General features: G+C 36.8%; 1 protein-coding gene across 1 annotated transcript in view; it reads left to right on the top strand.

The window, feature by feature from the left end:
- Positions 1–1460: 1460 nt before the first annotated feature.
- The window catches only part of LOC136246666 (uncharacterized), a 50062-nt gene continuing 31222 nt past the window's right edge, over positions 1461–20300 (top strand). The window contains exons 1-5 of the mRNA XM_066038201.1: positions 1461–1550; positions 2174–2335; positions 12255–12350; positions 12401–12469; positions 19004–19288. Of these exons, the coding sequence (XP_065894273.1) occupies positions 1493–1550; positions 2174–2335; positions 12255–12350; positions 12401–12469; positions 19004–19288 (670 nt within the window). The 5' untranslated portion in view covers positions 1461–1492. The remainder of the gene's footprint in view (positions 1551–2173; positions 2336–12254; positions 12351–12400; positions 12470–19003; positions 19289–20300) is intronic.

The following is a 20300-nucleotide window of genomic DNA, read 5'->3' as shown; positions in this document are numbered from 1 at the left end:
TGAGATATTCTAATAGAACAGTCACGCATAATGTGGGACAACATATGCTTATAGGAAATGTTGAGTAGAGATCGAGATACTCATAAAGCAGTCATACATGCTTGTAAGCTTGAGATATTGTAGTTAATTTTACTGATGCTCAGCAAAATTAAATTAAAAAATTTGAGCAAAATATTGAGCAAAATAGGTAAGAAATAAAAGAATTACTGGAAAGAAAAATAGGTGGAAAAATACAAAATAGGCTTATCCCTAGTTGACAGTTGCATTTAATTTCTCAAATATGTCTTTTCTTTAAAGCCAAGCTGTTTTAGTGGGAGAACATAATTATTAACTTCATGTACCTTACATATAAACTAGCTGGTAGCTAGACATGTGCCTCACCATTACTACTTAAATCTGTTGATAATCTGATAAATAACTTGTATACTTATTAAGGCTCAAACGAATACCGTAGTTGGAAATTTTCGAGGGATGAAACTTTCGCGAAACTGTGCAAAGTAAGATTTTCACGTTTTTAAATTCATGAAAGTCTAGAAAGTGGGTAATAGGTATATGTATAAACTGAAACATTTCACGGTTATATTTTCATGAAGCTATCATCACTCGCAAAATTCGCGAAAATTTCATCACTCGAAAATTTCCAGCTATATGGTACTGGTTTACTGTGTTCGAATATTCGCTCAGCTCTAACAAAATTAGTCAAATAATCTTTTCATTGCAATTCAGTAATTAAGGTGGCCACTACCAAGAAGTCTACAAATAACCACAAACAGCTTTGTGGCTTTGTATGAATAACTTTACTAAGAAATAGATGCCATAATTCCCTTTCTAAAAGGATTATCACAGCAATACAGTGATTGTAACAAAGTAGAAGTACCTGGAGTAAGCCACAAATCCGTAAGAAGTCTTGCGCTTACAACGATTCACCGTGGCAGAATTAGTACATCTGCACCAATTAGTGGCTGCCTAATTCTATTACTACTCTTCACTTTATCACCATAGTCCTTTCCTTTTGTTACTTTCGCCTTCCGCTTCGATAATTACTGACAACTAATCACGTGTCACCATATAAATGATCACGTGCGAATGATCGTTTGTTAATTTATTATTTGGCTACAAAGCAAACGAATATTAATCCAAATACTCGGCTAATCATTTGAGCCTTAATACTTATCATGAATAACAACCTAAACTTACAGACTGCACAATGTATGCATACACATTAGCATCTTTGCTGATATGTGAACTTTTCTGATACTGACATGTAGTTTTAGCAATACTCAAGAAGAACTATACAAAACTGTGCTGTTGTCTACCACAAGACTATGCAAAAACTGTTGAAAAGATGAGGCAGTTCGTGAGTTTTGTACCTGATGATTATGTAGATCGTTTAAAAGCACTGCCATCCATTGAACTAATCAATGAAATGATTACTGGTCAGAATATGCAGGGAATAAGAGAGGATAGTGATGCATTGCTGTTCTGTGATGCCATGGATAAATATAGTGACAACGTCACCTCAAAACAGTTTATTGCATCCTTGAGAAATGGTATGGATATTTCACTAAGCAGAAAATACATTAGCTTGCTTTTACATACATAATTACGTACAACTGTACTTTGTCGAGATGCAATTAAGTTTTTTAACCAACAGTGCCCACAGCCACCTCCAGCTGTGGGCATGCTTGGTCCATAAAATTGTTTTCCATAGACATGTATTTGTATGTACATAATATGTATGTACAGTCATATGCATTTATGTATGTATATACTATATGTGTGTACAGGTATGTATGTGAAGTGCGTTATAGTTACAGAACCACCACAGCACTGCAACATCTAACCCTAACCTGCTACTGAAACAAGCTGGAGTAGTGCACAATATTAAAACAATAAGAGGTGTTATATCCCTACTGTGCTCAAGATACCATGTACAGTAGGGATATATCACATATTGTTTTACTGTGATCTAATATTGTGCACTACTCCAGCTTGTTTCAATACTTTTTATCTATGTGCTGTGGTCCCTACACTAAGTGAAAATTTCAATTTTTTGTGTACTGTTTGTTAAATGTTTTGTAAAATAAAATTATTGCAACTATTATTAATACATTAGTATACTTATGCATTGTAAATACACTGAATGCATGAATGTATAATTTTTTTTATGCAGAAATTTTTGAAGTGATCTGTTCACCATTACCCACCTCAACTTCTACTGGATCACCTCACCCTACAGCTTTACATCAGAACTCATCCACTTCCTCAATGATGGTTGAGCCTAATCCAATGGTCAGTGCAACAAACCCATCACAACACCAACATCTTGAATTAGGTTAGTGAAGTGGTTGGTATCTGTCAATATAGTTTTAGATCAGATCACCTGCTCTATAATTGTAACACTGTTGTTCATACTGTTCTTGTTCTAATTGTAACACAATCCTATAGGTTATACAGCTAAATACAAAAAGGTGTGTAATCAGATTTGTGATGCTGCAAATCTAAGTCATGTCGTAATCCTATTCCAGTTCTGATAAATGGTACAGATATTTTCTCTTTTATCTCTGCCAAAGCTAGTTAGTTTCAGCTATTTTATAAAATAAGACATCTCATGTACAATTTACAGTCTCACCTGTCCAGTAGGTCTCCCTTTAGTTAAGATAACCATTTTGGAATCAGAAGTTGTGGAAGAATTTAAAAAGTGACTGCATTTGCTAAAAAGTACAGTACCACTCAAATTCAACATCATCTCGAGAGACTGCAAATGATTTAAAAACTCGCTAAGTAAAGGTGTGGTACCCATTATGCTTGTGAGTAGTCATCCCAAATTAAACGAGAGGAATACTCAAAAGCAAAATGGGTGTCACATTTTTTAATTAGTGAGTTTTTAATCACTTATACTCTTGCCAGGCAACATTGCATTTAAGCCGTATATACCAAACCTATTTCACACAAAATTTGACCAATTTTTTGAACTTTAATAAAGCTTTATAACTTTTGTATCATAACATGAACTGTCTGAACGTTTCTATGAGCACAGCAACATTACCTGGCTGCATTTTGATACTAAGAGCAAGTTAATCAGTATAAGGAGTAAAGTGTTACATCATTCTATTTGCTGGTATGTGAATTGTGTGGAAAAGTGCCTTTTGCAAATCTGGCCGCAAGTATTAAAATTAATGTGCATGAGGCATGTGGACTTGACCAAATGTGTCCCAGGTTAGTTATTAACCTGACATACAGTACATCCTGTGTAAAGTGCTTGAGAAAATTATTCGACTCTACTCAATTTTTCATCTGCTGAGAAACCTTAAAGTAACTTTCCACGTAGAAAGAAACACATTACTCTTTCCAACACCACGACAGTATGGGGTACCATTTGTATCAAAATTATAACAATATAAAAAGTATAAAAAACTAGATTATATATGTTTGCTGTGCATGGTTTATACATATGTACATTTTAAAAATAAATAATGACTCTTTTTAAATAATATATAATGCTCAAATGACAAGATAATGACAAGTATCTTCTCTATTATGTGCCATTTATGTCCTGTTACACATTTTGGCACAAAACCTGAACTTTGAGATGCCATTTGTATCAAAATTTAGTTTTTTTAATTGCATTGCCAAAAAAAGAAAAGGAAATAATTTTCCTTGATATTGTTTACCCAAAAATGTGCAAGATTTGTAAGGTACTTTTTATTATTACGAAATCATGAACATTGTTTATTAAATCATGAGCATTATAATTATTTCATTAAATTCATTACTTGATGTACATGCACAGCAAACATACACTGTATATAATCTATTTTTTTATACTTATTATATTGTTATAATTTTGATACAAACAGCACCCCATATAACAGCTCTAAACATAGTCTCTGTTCTTTCCAATATGCTCAAAATGGCATAAATCAATCAGCAGTGTTGGGAATAATGCGTTACATAATATTATTACTTTTGTGGTAACTAAGTAATAATGAAATACGCTATAAAAACAGGTAATATAGCTCAAGTTACTTTACTTGCAAATGTAACGCATTACCTAAGTAATATAGCTACTGTAACGAATCTAATATTACGTAATATTATTACTACAAGTAACAAAGTTATTACAACATAGGAAGGATAATAGTATAGGAAAGTTACGTACCTGTAGATGGTTGAAATTGTATAGACACAAATTAGTCACTGTCGATAATATGTAAGACATTTGAATGAAAGAGTTTGAAACTTTTTTAGCAGGTCATGTAGTACTATAAATAAGCCAATTTTCAAGAATTTGCATATTTCCATCCTTGAGTTACATTACTTAATGTTTTTGATAACGTGAATGTTCTATTGGTTAATGTTTAGTTACGCTACCACTCACCTACTTATGTGGTCTGTTCCTCAGATCTTCATTCTTCACCTCCAGCAATCCATTGATTGAGGAGGGTGTTTGGTAAGTTCTAGGGGCCTCATCTGCCATGGTATATGGCCTACGCAAGGTTGTGTAATTCCAGCGGGGCCAAAGTAGGAAGTACTTTTGGATTATTGATGCTTGGGTAATGAAAGAGTTTAGAGCAGAGAAGCGTCTCTGTCCTAAACTCTTTACAATAGAGGCAAACGGGAGAACCTAGTGGATAAGGCAGATATCCTAAGTGAGGCCCCTTGCTGTCTCAGACTCCTCTAAGGAGAATGGACGAACTGCTTATAGCAGCGGTAGGTGATGTGTTGACCTGCGGGTCACCACTAATTTGTGTCACATGGCTTTAGCCAGATTGTGACAGCATCAACACCTGTGCGCAGGTAATACAATGGTCAGGGCGTGACCGTTGTTCTCAGAGTTGTCAATATCCACTGTTGAGAGTGGCACTGTCTTAAATAGCATCAACACTTGATAGTAGCACTGTGGTTCCTCTATGGTGGTTAGCTGGTTGGTACTCTATAGCTGGGTCATGTTTGATAGTGTTCATGACAGAAAGTGTCTTCTGGTAGATGGGAGAGTGTCTCCTGATAGTGATCTGGATGGGAGAGCATCTTCGGCTAGCAATCCAATTGGGAGAGCATCTCTAGTTAGCGATGTGAATGGGAGAGCGTCTCCTAATACTGATCTGGATGGTAGAGCATCTTCGGCTAGTGATCTGGTTGAGAGAGCATCTCTAGTTAGCAATTTGGATGGGAAGGTATCTCCTGATACTGATCTGGATGGGAGAGACAAGCAGCTGTTAGCAACACTAATTGGTGTCACGTGGCTTTAGCCAGATTGTGACAGCATCAACACCTGTGCACAGGTGATACAATAGTCAGAGCGTGACCATTGCTCTCAGGGTTGTCACAATCCACTGTTGAGAGTGGCACTGTCTGAAATAGCATCAACACTTGATAGTAGCACTGTGGTCCCTCTATGGTGGTTAGCTAGTTGGTACTCTATAGCATGGGTCATGTTTGATAGTGTTCATGACAGCAAGTGTCTTCTGGTAGATGGGAGAGTGTCTCCTGATAGTGATCTGGATGGGAGAGTGTCTCCGGCTAGCAATCTGGTTGGGAGAGCGTCTCTAGTTAGTGATTTGAATGGGAGAGCGTCTCCTAATACTGATTTGGATGGGAGAGCATCTTCAGCTAGTGATCTGGTTGAGAGAGCGTCTCTAGTTAGCAATTTGGATGGGGAGACATCTCCTGATACTGATCTGGGTGGGAGAGGCAAGCAGCTGTTAGCAACCTGGTTTCCTGATGACACTCTGAGCTAGAGGGCCTGTCTGTGTCTGCAGGCAGGATAAAAGAGCATCTCTCCTGACAAAAATTTAAACTGCGAGCATCCCTCAATAGCAATCTCTACTTGTGGTAGCAGCTGGCACGGTGAAGGAATCCAGTCAGACCTGCAGCTGAAGAACTCACAACAAAATGCATATAATAGCAAATAGTCTTTCATGTAAATGTTTCTGAGTAATTGAATGCAGGCACAGTGAAGTACAGAGTACAACAACATTATGTGTCTACTTGCTCCACTGCTTACACTACAAATGTACATAAGTACCACTATTGACAGTGGAATACTAACTAGAATTGTTATCTGCTGGCATACAATGCCAATTAACATAGAGCACCTGCTTATAGTGAAGTTTGTGAACTGTTCAGTGGGTAGGGACAGGGTGGGGAGATTTCTTACAACAGGTATGAATTACTGCCAACGTGTCCTGCTGATGATGCTGCGCATGCGTTGTTCTTATTAGAGCCCACTGTTGCATGCTAATATTTTGGGTACTTGCATGGCCTACGCTTCACAACATTAACTGTGTTTAATAACTTAAACTTTATTTATAGCCAATAGCTAGTGTAAATAAGCACACACAATAGTACAGAATACTGTAGCTTGTGTAGATAGGTATGCAAAACACATTTGATCTTTAAATTTCTCTATCTACTAAGAGCCCATAATTATGAAGATGAACCCTGTAGTAGACAAATCCAAATGGAAGTTATCAGTGTGAATCTAAGAATCTACAGATTATTTTCCCTATTGAGGTTATGCAGGTCGTAAATGCATCACATTTTCCTATAGGTCATTAATTCACATATGCAGGCATACTGATTGACAGTGTTGGGTAAGATACCTTTTAAAAGTAACTAGTTACATATTACTTGCAACTGAAGTATTTAGTTACAGTTACATATTACCCATAAAAAAGTAACTATAATAATATTACATGTTATATTACTTTGTGTCCACAGCCTTAAGCTGTCACGTGTGAAACTACCACCTTATCACGTGACATAATTGCGTTGTTGGACAATGTGAAAATCTTGGTTATAAGTAAGAAGCTGGTGAATAAGCTTCATTCAGTAGGTTTCATTACTTTGTTGCGGCTAGGCATTACTCAGTGGATTACTAACAAGATTACAAGTACATGAAAAAATTTGGAATTTTCAACTAGAGTAGGGACCATAGCACATCGTTGAGCACAGTAGGGATATAACAGTTCTTATTGTTTTACAGTGATTTAATATCACGGACTACTCCAACTTGTTTCATTACTATTTATCGATGTGCTATGGTCCCTACTCTAGTTGAAAATTCCAATTTTTTTCTTGTACTTGTTTGTTAACTTTTTTGTAAATAATTTTATTATAACTGGTGAACCCACAAATACCACATCTGAATGGCACCATGTGCCCCAGCGATATCAATTATTGTCTAAAAAGTGAAATATCCATTACATTTCATTGTCAGCTATATTCAACATGTTACACAGCATTTTGCATCTAGAACCGTTCAAAAAGCTCCTACAATACACATAGAAATAGTGCCGCACGCCCCAATTATATTAATTATCATCTGAAAAGTGAAGTATCCATTACGCTTCGCTGTGGGGTATACTCAACCCGTTACACAGCAGTACAAATCAAGAACTGTTTGAAAAGCACCTCTGCAATCAAAATAGCCACTATGAAAAATACAAACGATTTCCATTACAAAGAAAAGCCATCACATACATGCTACCGCCAAATCGACACCTTTCGCTGTCAGCAAAGATGAATGGGACACAAATGATTACACTGGTAAGTCCAAGAAGAATGCATTGTATGTACTGCGGTATGCCAAAAGGCACCTGTCGGGCCGAAGCGACGTTGAACAATGAAAATTAGGTTAGGTAATCCTAAGGCTGCAGCACATGTTGCTGTAGACCTTCAGTGCTGGTCACTGTAAAGTGTTAATAATAATAATAATAATAATAAAAAAACCAAGCTCGTAACCTTAGCCGTTATCGAGTTACGCTTCTCTGAAGGTTTCAGTCAGTTACTTACTCAGTCAGTAGAAAATTCCGTCAAATAAATTAAAAAAAAAATCCGTAGCAACTTGTTGAAAGCATTTCGGGTCGATCTGAAAGATTGTTTGGGCTTAGTTTTACCTAACTAATACTGCCTCATCATCATCAGCAGGGGCGGATCCAGGAGTTGGCAAGGGGAGGGGCACAAACAGGCTAAGTTGTAGGTGGTTGGGAAGAGCCAGATTCTCTTGTTAGTTGCTGCATTTTTGAAGCAACAAATAATCACCTCTGAGTAGTGCCATTTTGGCCTTTGCAGATAGTTGCAAAGCCTTAAAAGCTGTTTAAAAGGCCCTGAATGTCTTAAACAACAGCATCACGATAATTATTTTAGAGGTGCCTATATGCACGAAGGTGCTGTGTGACAATTTCACTCCGTACAGTTAGTTTATGGTTTGACTTTTGTTTCAGGTGAATTTGTAATAGCTACTAGTAAAATGTGCATATTGATGAGTTTTATAAACTGATCTTGATTAGACAAAGTTTAGTGTTTTAATCAGAAGTATGACTGGCTCCTCCACAAGGTTCCTTGTAGAGAGTTTGGCTACATTTCAAGACACCCTGTAGAGAGTTCAACTACACGTGTACAAACCAGTCAAGCTGTATAGAGAGTTCAGCTATAAAAAGTCACCCGTAGAGAGTTCAATTATGTTACAGGACACCCTATAGATGATCATGTCACCATTTAGAGAGTTCAGCTACAGTACAAGTCAGAGTTCAACCGCAATCAAGTCACCGTAATGAATTCAGCTACAAAAATGTAACCCTGTAGACAGTTAAGCTATCAAGTAACCTTTCATGGTAACAGAGTTCAGCAACGTTTTAGTACTCTGCAAAGAGTTCAGCTGCAAGAAGCCACCCTATAGAGTTCAACTATGCTACAAGTCACACTGCAGAGAGATCAGCCACAATCAAGTTGCCATGTGGAGAGTTCAGCTACAAACAAGTCATCCCGTTCAGCTATGCGACAAGTCACTCTGTAGAGAGTTGTAGCCACATTGAAGTCACCCTACCCTGTAAATGAGCTCAGCTACAGAGTTCAGCTACAAACAGGCCACCGTATGTGACTGGGTCTGTGAAAATAGGGCATGTGGGCAAACAATTTATACCTACCTTTTCAAACTTCATTGACTCATATTAACTTTTCACACCATTATGTTATGGCAATGAAATTTTTAGCCAATAGTTAGCATTTAATTGGCTTTATAATGCGATTTACAGACTGCCAATATCCTATACTAGTATTGAGGTATGACCTGTTATATGACAGGGCATAGTTTGTGCCCACATGCCCTGTTTTCGCAGGCCCAGTCACATATAGAGAGCTCAGCTATGTTGCAAGTTACCATGTAGAGAAAATGTTACAGTCATTCCACCATATAGAGAGTTCAGCAACAAACTAAAATAACCCTGTTCAGCTGTAAGCAAGGAATCTCATAGAGAGTTCAGCTACAAAAAAGTCTCCCTTCATAGCAAGTAACCTTCAAGAGTTCAGCTATCAACAAGTCACCATGTAGAGTGTTTGGCCATACATATAACATGTCACTCTATAGAGTGTTCACCCACATAAAAATCACTCTGCAGACAGTTCAAATACATTGAAAGTTACCTTGTCAAGAGTTTAGCTACAAGCAAGTCATCCTGTAGAGAGTTTATCAGTATAATGAAGTATGTTTCTGAACCATTGTTGGCAGGTTTTGATAAACCTACTTTTTGCCATTTTTGGCATCTTTCAAAGCTGCCTAAATTGGCAACTTTCAAAGCTGCCAAAATTGGCAACTTTCAAAGCTGCCAAAATTGGCAACTTCAGAAGCTTCCAAAAATGGCAACTTCAGAAGCTGCTAAAACTGGCAACTTCAAAAGCTGCCAAAATTGGCACTTTTCAAAGCTGCCAAAACTGGCAACTTCAGAAGTTGCCAAAATTGGTAACTTCATAAGCTGCCAAAACTGGCAACTTCATAAGCTGCCAAAATTGGAAACTTCAAAAGCTGCCAAAACTGGCATCTTCAAAAGCTGCTAAAACTGGCGACTTAAAAGCTGCCAAAACTGGCAACTTCAAAAGCTTCCTAAACTGGCAACTTCAAAAGCTGCCTAAACTGGCAACTTTTAGAGCTGCTTCAAAAACGTATCACTAGCAGCTGTGTTATTTCCAAAAGTGGCATATATTTCATGTCCTTTTATAGTTGCAAAAGTATATTTTAATTGTGGGATTGAATTTCAGTTTGGGGTTTCAAAACTGGAAGCTTTTATAGCTACCAAAATTGGCAAGATTATAAATGTAAGTTTATAAAATATCCAAAATGGGCAAGTTCTGTAATTACCAAAATTGGCAAGTTTCATAATATCCAATGTTGGTAAGTTTATAATTACCAAAATTGGCAAGTTTGAATTTCGTAAATTGGCAAGTTTGAATTTCCAAAATTGGCAAGTTTGATTTTCCAAAATTGGCAAGTTTGATTTTCCAAAATTGACAAGTTTGAATATCCAAAATTGGCAAGTTTGAATTTCCAAAATTGGCAAGTTTGATTTTCCAAAATTGGCAAGTTAGTATTTCCAAGATTCCATTATTGGCATGAAGTAGGCATGCCAAACTTGACAATAAAAATATAATTTTAAACATCTTGTTTCTTGCCAAAAATGGAAACTCAAACCCACAATCAATGGTTACACACAGCACTATATAAGTAAAACCTGATACCTTCCAATTTTGGAATAACTGTTAAGATGCTTGTGAGAGAAATTGAAGCACTTACTGGTTCCATGACAAAGCGGGCAGTGTATACTCTCCTTAGCTTGCCAAGGAAAATATGTTGCTCTATTGTTTTGCAATAATTCAGATCCCACATAATGCCAATGTTGGCAAAAATAGGGGTCACGAATTATTGCCAAATTTGACAAAAAAAGGTCCTGCCAAATTTGGGCTTACAAGAGCCAGTTTTGGAAGCTCGGTAACTTTTACATTAATTCTGTTGTTGTCACTACTTTGAAGTTGCATTTCGTAAATTGCCAACAATGGCAAAATAAATTTCTTTACATTGCCAGACTTTGCTTTTAAGGCTGTTCCAACTTTGGCAATAACCCAATAGCTGCAAAATATGGAACCCAATAGATTGACAAAAATGGCAACATGTTGGATCTACATTTGGCAAAATATGGACAATGCTGAATTTGCCAACATCTGGGATAAACCTAATTTTGCCACAATTGGCAAAAATATGATACCGAATGTTGCCAAAACTGGCAAAAAGCAGGTTTATCAAAACCTGCCAAAATTGGCTGTTGAACATACCTGGTATAATTAATCTGAGTAGTAAACTGTCTGTACTGTCTACAGGGACTAACCATCTCAGACTACTACAGGTAACTGTCAAGAAGACCTTTTGAGTATAATTCTAATGCGCTACCACTTCTATCATGTGTTTTATAGAACGATGCATTTAACCTGAAACAGACATGCCCACAGAGATCCTGTTTCTGAAATAACCCGATCCTCTGCATGCTATACATTGCAGGTTTGTTACGTATTACTGCAAAGTTTTTTTCTTTTCGGAAAAGACATGTTTCATAAATCCTAAAGTCGATAGTCACATTTTACAGTCCACTGTATTGTTATAGATAGGTTAAGACAGCTGAAGAAATGATTGCTCAGTAAGGAGATTGTTCAGAATAGTCATATGAATTGTAGTACTTACCTGTAGCAACTTCCTTTGTAACTATCTACTTATTTAAGCTGTTTTTACTGTATTTTGCAGTTTTGTTGCCTTGTAATAATTACTTAGTGGTTTATTTAAACAAACAAAGAAAAACTAGTTGAGGTCCTCAGTTTATAGTGATTACTTAGAGGTATATGGTAACTATGTAGTTTAGTGTACAGTGAAGCTTGTAGAGTGTGATTTGGTGTGGACTGTATGTTCCCCAGAAAATTTAGCAGTGAAAGGGATGTTTATAATTATATAGGTTATAAATCCCTCTCATCGCTACAATCAGATTTATCTGGTACAATGTCATGAAAGACCCTTTGAGTATAATATTGATGTGCTACCGCTTCTATCAAGTGTTTTATAGAACGATGCACTTTTAATTAAGTAAATAATTAAATGTGTTTAATTATAATTGTGAATGGGCCTGCGAAAACAGGGCATGTGGGCACAAACTACACCCCATCATGCTACAGGTCATAGCTCAGTACTGAAATAGAATATTTGCATTCTGTAACTTGCATCATAAAGCCAATTAAATGCTGACTAAGAGCTGAAAATAGTATTGCCATAGCATAATGGTACAAAATGTTATGAGTGATGAAAGTTTGAAAAAGTAGGCATAAATCATGTGCCCACATGCCCTATTTTCGCAGGCCCAATCACAATTATATTGCAACTAACCACACACATTCACTCATAAGTCTTGTGTATTTATCCATCTTTTAATACACTGTAGATGCTCATCAAAATATTCAGTTTCTGACCAGTACAACATCCACTACTAACAGTCAGTCATTATCAAGTGATCAACAACATCACTCAACATTACCTAGTAAGTGAATTACATGCCACTTATTACTTTGGTATGCTGAATTGTTTTAGGTATGAATAATCCATCGCACATGTATCAAATGACATTTTCTAGAATCAGACTAAGCTCTTCTTCCAAAGGTAAAAGTTACTGTATTGGTAAAAGGCATAGAGATTACTTTTTATGTTCAGTGCATTGATAGTAATAATACAGTATTAGTAGTTCAGAGAGAGAACCATCATTAGTAAAAAGATGATACATACAATACATTATTAGTCCTCGGTCTCGTATGACCACAGTCAGATCAAGCAAAATCAGATCTTGTGGGCATGACAAGGAGCTTGTACATGTAAAAAAAACACAAAACAAAAAGACTAACAATTAACGACAGCAACAATAATAATTACAAGACAAAATTAAGTTAAGTGCTCGGTTGACCAGTCACTATATACAATTCCTGACCAAGAAAATGTTTTGTGAACGTGACATAATTATATTGATGAGCAGCATTGTCAAGGATCTGTTGGATGGAAGATTTGGTGGTTACAGAAAGTTGTACAAAGTCGTATTTCATAATTGGTTCATAATCAAGACACACAGTAGTGTGTCGTACAGCCCAAGAAGCTGGCGTGCCACACCGTGAGTATATTGATAGGAAGAAAACATGATTTTTGCACCTCTGTAGTTCTGTGTTGCCTTTACAAAACAAATTGAATTTTCTGTGGACACACCCTCCAACTTCAGTACTCAACATACCAAATTTGAGCAAAATATCCTAAAGCTTTCCCGAGATATGAGACTTCAAAAATTGGCTTAGATTCTTGATTTTTTTTTCTTATTTTTCTTCCTCTTTTCACACAAACTACCATAAAACGCAAACGCCATATCTGATTGCCTTGACATTTGGCACACAGACGGGAGAAATAAAGGTGCATCTTTGTACCATGTTTGGCTGAAATACGATAAACAGTGAAGACGTTATTAGCAATTATTCACGAAAAATTACACTAATATGTTGTCACGCCTACAGGGTAAAGTCGCTTTATGGGAAGTAGCTGAAAATCAGTGGGTGAATAGGTTTACTATTAAACCTCAAACATTTGGTGATTTGAAAGAAATCAAGCCAAAAGCCATGAAGATACAACGATAAAACCAACAGTGTGTAACAATTGTATGCAATCGAGACTAGCTAAAAAAAAAACACTACTTGCCACGTCTACCAGAAAAATCGCTTGGAGTAATGCTTTGAAAATCAGTGTACAGATAGAGTAATCATCTTAGAAAGGATCTTCAATGGTGTAGAAGAATCAGACTTAAAACTGCAAAGTTACAACACGAAATCCAACTTGGTGTAGTAAATGCGAGATCGAGATACTCTAATAGAGCAGTCACCCTGAAGAGAGATCAGCTAGAAGCAAGTAAACCGTATAGAGATCAGCTACAAACAAATCACCCTGTAGAGATATCAGCTAGAAACAAGTCACCCTGTAGAGATATCAGCTAGAAACAAGTCACCCTGTAGGGATATCAGCTAGAAACAAGTCACCCTGTAGTGATATCAGCTACAAACAAATCACCCTGTAGAGAGTTCAGCTAGAAGCAAGTCACCCTGTAGAGATATCAGCTAGATACAAGTTACCCTATATAGAGATTAGCTACAAACAAATCACCCAGTAGAAAAATGTGCTGGAAACAAGTCACCATGTAGAGAATTCAACTAGAAACAAGTCACCCTGAGAAGAGTTCAGCTACAAACAATGGGAGTTTCAGCTACAGATCAGTTATGTATGAGAAGTCACCTTATTACCTACAGTATTTGATAATCATTCAATGTTGAAATTAATATACAAATATTTAATTAGACAAAATCTATGCACACAATTGCTTCTATTCCACAATTCCTGCAGTAAAGATAAAAAACAAGTTAAATTTAATGAGACAAAATCTATGCACACAATTACAATTCCTGCAGTAAAGAAAAAAACAAGTTAAAAGGAAGCACCAAAACCAGGTTTTGTGGCTTGCAATACAAAAAGAAGTGATATATAAACTAAAACAGCCAAGCTGTAAAAAAAGAGTGCGACCCCCAAAAAGATCAGGGGGGAAAAAGATGTGAAATCCAAGGTGGTGGCAAATAAATGGCTGTGATGGTAGGTTAATGGCAAAAATTTTAATTACGACAATTCAGGTGAATTTGGTGGTGAATCCTAGTGAAGCTTGGAGGACGCAATGCAAATTCACCTGAATTGTTGTAATTAATTTTTTAGCCATTAACTTACCATCACAGCCATTTCTTGGCTGCCACCTTGGATTTCACATCTTTTTCACCCTGGCCTTTTTGGGGGCCACACTCTTTTTTTACAGCTTGGCTGCTCTGGTTTAGATAGCAACGAGCCCTATTATGGATGTTGTACCCATTAGGCATGGGTAAAGTCTTGAAAAATAATATCATAATGTAATTATGTAGCATTTTCACACCTCAGATCAAAGGAGGCACCAAGACTACATTCTCAATGTAGCCCAATTGGTGACCTGCCTATAGTATGTTCACGTTGAGCAGAATTCTGAAAAACAGCTAAAATTTAAAAGTGGATTTTTCTCAACAGAGTTAACATTTCAGCCAACCAGATGATTATTGGTAACAGCAAAGGTGTCAACAACAGATATGTACGGTTTGGCTCCATTACAAATTCGGGAAAGGGCTGTAATGGACACTGTACTTATATGGCTTCCCCATAGGAAATGTATTGTGAAAACTTTGATTGGCCGCAAATATTATGTCAAACATTTGAACAAAAAGATTTCAAAATATTTTTAGCGGATCAAGCTGTACTACAAATGAGCCAAATTTCAAGATCATGTGTAATTGCATCCATGAGTTATTAAATGTTTTTGAGGATTCAGGTCGACGTGAACGTACTATAGGCTACATCTTAATGTGGTTCTGGCTACAACTGGGAAACGATTATATAGACATTAATTAAGGACAAAAAGTTGATTGTGGGGATTGATTAATACTGATGCGATTAGTATTCATGACTTGGATTTGGACATGAAAACCACTCAGATGGAAATCGTTTTGTTATTCTTGCTATTCTATGAGTTAAAAATTTTTGGGCTAAGGCGAGAACTAGTGCTATAGCAAGTGTTTCTCAAATACAGACCACACCCACGTTACTGATAACATGAAATTACTACTCCACTCTACAAGCAAACTTACTTATCTAAACTCCTTACTTATTTCATTAATGATTCAACAGCACTGATTAAAACATTGAACTTCTGTAAACATACTTCTCCATGATAATTATGTCTAGGATTTGTCTGTTCATCACAGCCAAACATAGTGAGAACGTATCAGTTTCTGAACCATCATCGAATCTTTCAGGCATGTACATAGGTTGCACTCTTATTGGCTTGAATGATTAATCACCCAGCAATCGGAAGTGTTACATATTAGTTTATAACACAGAGAATTCGGGCTTTGCTTGATTTGTATACCCTCAGCCAAGGGCCTGCGCTGTCGGGCATACATATCAGCCCTCGGTTGAGGGCATTTGTATCAGGAAACACCCTCATTCCTTTGTTACAACTATTACATGTAGAAGGGGCGGTGCTAGAAATTGTACATATGTGACCGGATTTCACATAACAAGGCTTCCACACACACAAAATCAAACTTATGATTTTACCAGAAATGGATTGCTGGTCTAATACACTATCATATTTCACACTGTACTTCCTTCAGCACTGACAAGTCTGGTTTCTGTAGCAGCTTTCTTCTGACCCTGTCAAAGCCACGAGTGTGAGATTGGCACCATTAAATGGCCATGGCTTTGTGATAATGGTGTGTAGTGAGCTGGGACTTCACAGAGAGCTCGCCAATAGTGTTCTCAGTCAATTTGGAGTAATTTGAGGGCCATGGAGGGCCATGGAGAGCCCAAACTTGGCCTCTGGATTCCAATCGTCTTCTTACTTCATTTTATACCCGTATATTAAGACCACCGTCCACCCCCACCCTCCCACCCTATTACTACAACCTGTGATATTATTACCGGCTCGAAAAAAGCTGCTCAAAACATTGCAAATTTTGGGTATCAGAAATGTATACACCCACTCAGTGATAGCTAGTGAACAGATGAACAATTGGTGCAAATTTTGTTTGCACAGCTGTAGGCACTGGGAAGTTATTACACAATGATTCCTTAAAATCGCCATATCTCCTAACACAGCTTTGTGCGTCGAAGCCTTGTTTTGTCAAATTCAGTCACATATTACATAACTTGTTTATCAGGGATATGACTGCATGATACTAGAGTGCTCAAAGTTAGACTTCAGTCTATTACGCTCCAAAATCTAGGAATTATTCTATCTGGCAATTCTTTTTATCGAATTATTATTGCCAAATTATTCCCCAATTTACCTATTATTCTCAATTATAGAACTTTGCGTGGGCGAGATCAAGGAAAAAGGGTACTTTAACTTTCATAAAGTACACTCTCAGCTGGCCAAAAGTGCTTCATTGACCACAAAGAGTGCTTTATTGCACTGCAGAGTGCTTTATTGAACGAATAAAGCATTCTTTGCAGTGCAATAAAGTGCAGTTGCCCACATGCTCTAGTGCAGGTTAATAGCCTGCGGGGCTCACGTCAGTACGGCTAATCACCCAAGCCGGTGAAGGCTGATAGCCTCGCCGTACTGAGTGATCAATCACTCCAGCCAATACATGTTCTACCGCTGAATTGCTTTTATAGACATACCCAAATGCTTCGATGATGGATGGGAGAAGGTAACATCGCTGTTACGTTTGTTAATGTAAATGGACAAGTCCTGGAGATATCACAGAAATATTTCACCATGTGACTCACAATAGAATCAATTGTGGGTTGCGAGCAAAACCTGCCAAAATATGCGATGAACGTCTGCCATGCCAAACTATGGTGAACTATGCATGAGTTACTTTGTTAAACTAATTTGTGTACATTCAGGCTGCTAATAGTTCGTGCAATGCGTGTTAATTACGAGTCCTAGTGTATGGTGAAGCTACATGATTAGAAAGTTCCATAAATCATTTTAAGCATAGCCTTGCTCGTGCTATATGAAAAATAAAGCACTCAACACTTGGCCTCGATGCTAATAAAGCACTCGGCTTCGCCTCATGCTTTATTAGCACCTTGGCCGTGCGCCTCATGCTTTATTTTTCATATAGCACTCACGGCTATGCTTTAACATATACTTGAATCTATTCCTGAAATTTATGCCAAATGTAAGCATATTATTTATGGTTTTAATATAATAGCTGCTATACTGAAAGTTGACTACATTATTAGTGTAAGTGACTGCTCTATTAGACTAACTCAATCTTTTCAACTGTTTTTATACTTGGACTGTTTCAGTGGTGTATCAAAAGGATTTTGCATTGTAACAAGAAAAACTCATAATTTTGCAGGAATCATTCCAAATTATTCTGGAATTATGAAGAAATTACAGATAACACACAATAGAACAACAGTACTAATTAGTGAAAATTGGGTGAATTTCCCTCTATAGATCTGGCATTCAAGACAGTTCTTCAACCATAGTAAAATTGTTCAGTGTCCATACCCCAGGCAAGAAGACCACTGATCAATTGAAGAAATTAATAATGAGCTGATTTAAGTGCTTTTCATGGAGTTGCTTACCATACAGCTGTTTTAGATATTGTGGAATATATGAAAGTTACACCTTGTTAGGTAGAAGTGGCCACAAATTATGATATATCAGTTTAAATTATGCCACAGTTTGTACCACATGCAGTTTTATCTTCACAACTGTTGTGGTGCATATACAGCAGTTTCTGGCCAGTTGCTGCATATCTCAAAGACAGATTGGTGTCAAAGTACTAACTGTATTTTACATGAATCTATTTGTAATCTGCAGCTAGCTATATAGTGTAGACCAAACTCAGTAGGGCTGGTCTTGTTAAATTAACTACATGTACTTGCACAATTATGCCATTTGATTCATTTATACCCACTTGTAAAGCAAGCAATTTAAAAAGATGTTGTTAATGCAATGGTTTCAGGGGCAGTTGTAGGGGGATTTCTGGAAACTCCAGAAACCCCCTCTGAAATAGCGTGCGCCCCTATGATTCGTCTGGGTGATAAAAATTGCAACGAGTTATACATACTGTATTATATTATGGCTTTTTCTATTGGAAAAACTTCATACTTTTACCTTTGAAATCACCTTCACAGTATTAGCAACCATTTTTTTTTGGTCTTTAACTTGCAGCTAGGCTGAAGTTGCAATTCCAGAGAACCAGAAACCCCCTCTGAAAATTTCTAGATCCGCCCCTGGGTTTAACTGAGTGACCGATAAGCATGATCTCTAATATTTTGTTTGTGCTATCATCATTTGCATTGCCTGTGCACTTAATCAACAACTATTAGCATGTGAACCTTATTGGTTTAATTGAACTGTTTTATAGACCTCAAATATAGGTAGGGAATAGGATAGGGCAGTGCATACATCTTACACTTAACACAACATCAAATGTGTATAGGAAGTTTATTCATTTCTAAAATGTGTATCACACATGTCCTGCATGTGTAGGGTGGTTATTGGTGTTTGTACAGCATGTCAGAAAAATAATTTTGATACTTTAACTTTCCATGATGAATGTTTGTTAATAGTCCTATCAGTACTCAAGAAGAACTATACAAGATTATGTCGTTGTCTACCACAAGATTATGTAAAAACTGTTGATAAGCTAAGACAGCTAATACCTGTATTACCTGCTGATTATCTGGATCTGTTGAGAACAGTTCCATCCATTGAAGGAATTAATGAAGTAATTGTAGGTAGTGTCATGACTAACATTATAAGAGAAGATGATGATGTTCTTCAATACTGTGATATTATGGAAATGCTGTGTTGTGATACTGCCTCTAAAAGTCGTATTCAAACCGTAAGGAAAGGTATGTATTATTCTAGTTTAAATGGATGATCAGACAAAGTATATTATAATTATGCAGAAGTGTGGAATCCACTGAACCCCTGCATGTTAAATGTCCAATTTAATCCTATTTACTGTTATAGTAACGTATTCACTTGCGGGAATTTGTATAACTTGTGATTGCAATTGCCCATAATGTAACCATGAATTATTTGAACTTCTCTTAACACATTTTTATTGCACGTTAATGAAGTTTAGTAATTTTTCTAAATGTTGAGTATAATAAATTATACAATACAGGCATATTTATATTATTTATTATTGTGTTATATATACCTTTGCTGCAGAGCTATTTAAGCTGCAACTAACTAATTTCTCATGATAAATTATGACCAGATTTTACAAAACCGATCAAAGTTCACATTAGGCTAAATCAAACTAACACCACCAGTGGTTCATTTTGAACCTCAACATTACTCAAATTATACTCAAGGCTGTTTTTAGTGTGGCAAGCTCGGATGGAAATTTCTGGTCTTATAAAGGACCTTAGAATCAGTGATGCACTGGTGTATGGCCTGATATAGGAGGCCAAAATTTTTCTGATCTTATTTTGCTAAATATCAGCTACTAAGAAGTCAGAACAGCCCTTTTCTGGACTTCAATCAAGGTCTGCCTCCATTTTGAAGGATATATCTTGCCCATCCTCTGCCTCCATCCTTCATCTCTTTGTGAGCACTTGTGATACTACTTTGCTTGTCCATGGCCAACTCATCAGATTGCCTATCTTATTTGGTGAGAACTCATAAGCAGCACAAGTACTGGAAGTGGTATAAAAGATAATGAATCGATGCATAACTAACTAATAATTACAGGAAGGGAATTTTGTATTTTTGTTCATGTATTTGTTTTGTATTATGTTAAGTTTTGTGCTTGTTAGCTAGCTATGTGCATTTGTCTGTATTGTATGCTGCTCTGGCAAGGATGCCAATTGTCAGAGAGTAATTGATAAATCAATCAATCAGGCATTCGAGATA

The sequence above is a fragment of the Dysidea avara genome, chromosome 2 (genome assembly GCF_963678975.1).
Source record: "Dysidea avara chromosome 2, odDysAvar1.4, whole genome shotgun sequence".
Taxonomy (NCBI): domain Eukaryota; kingdom Metazoa; phylum Porifera; class Demospongiae; order Dictyoceratida; family Dysideidae; genus Dysidea; species Dysidea avara.
This window is presented reverse-complemented; position numbering and strand designations above follow the sequence as displayed.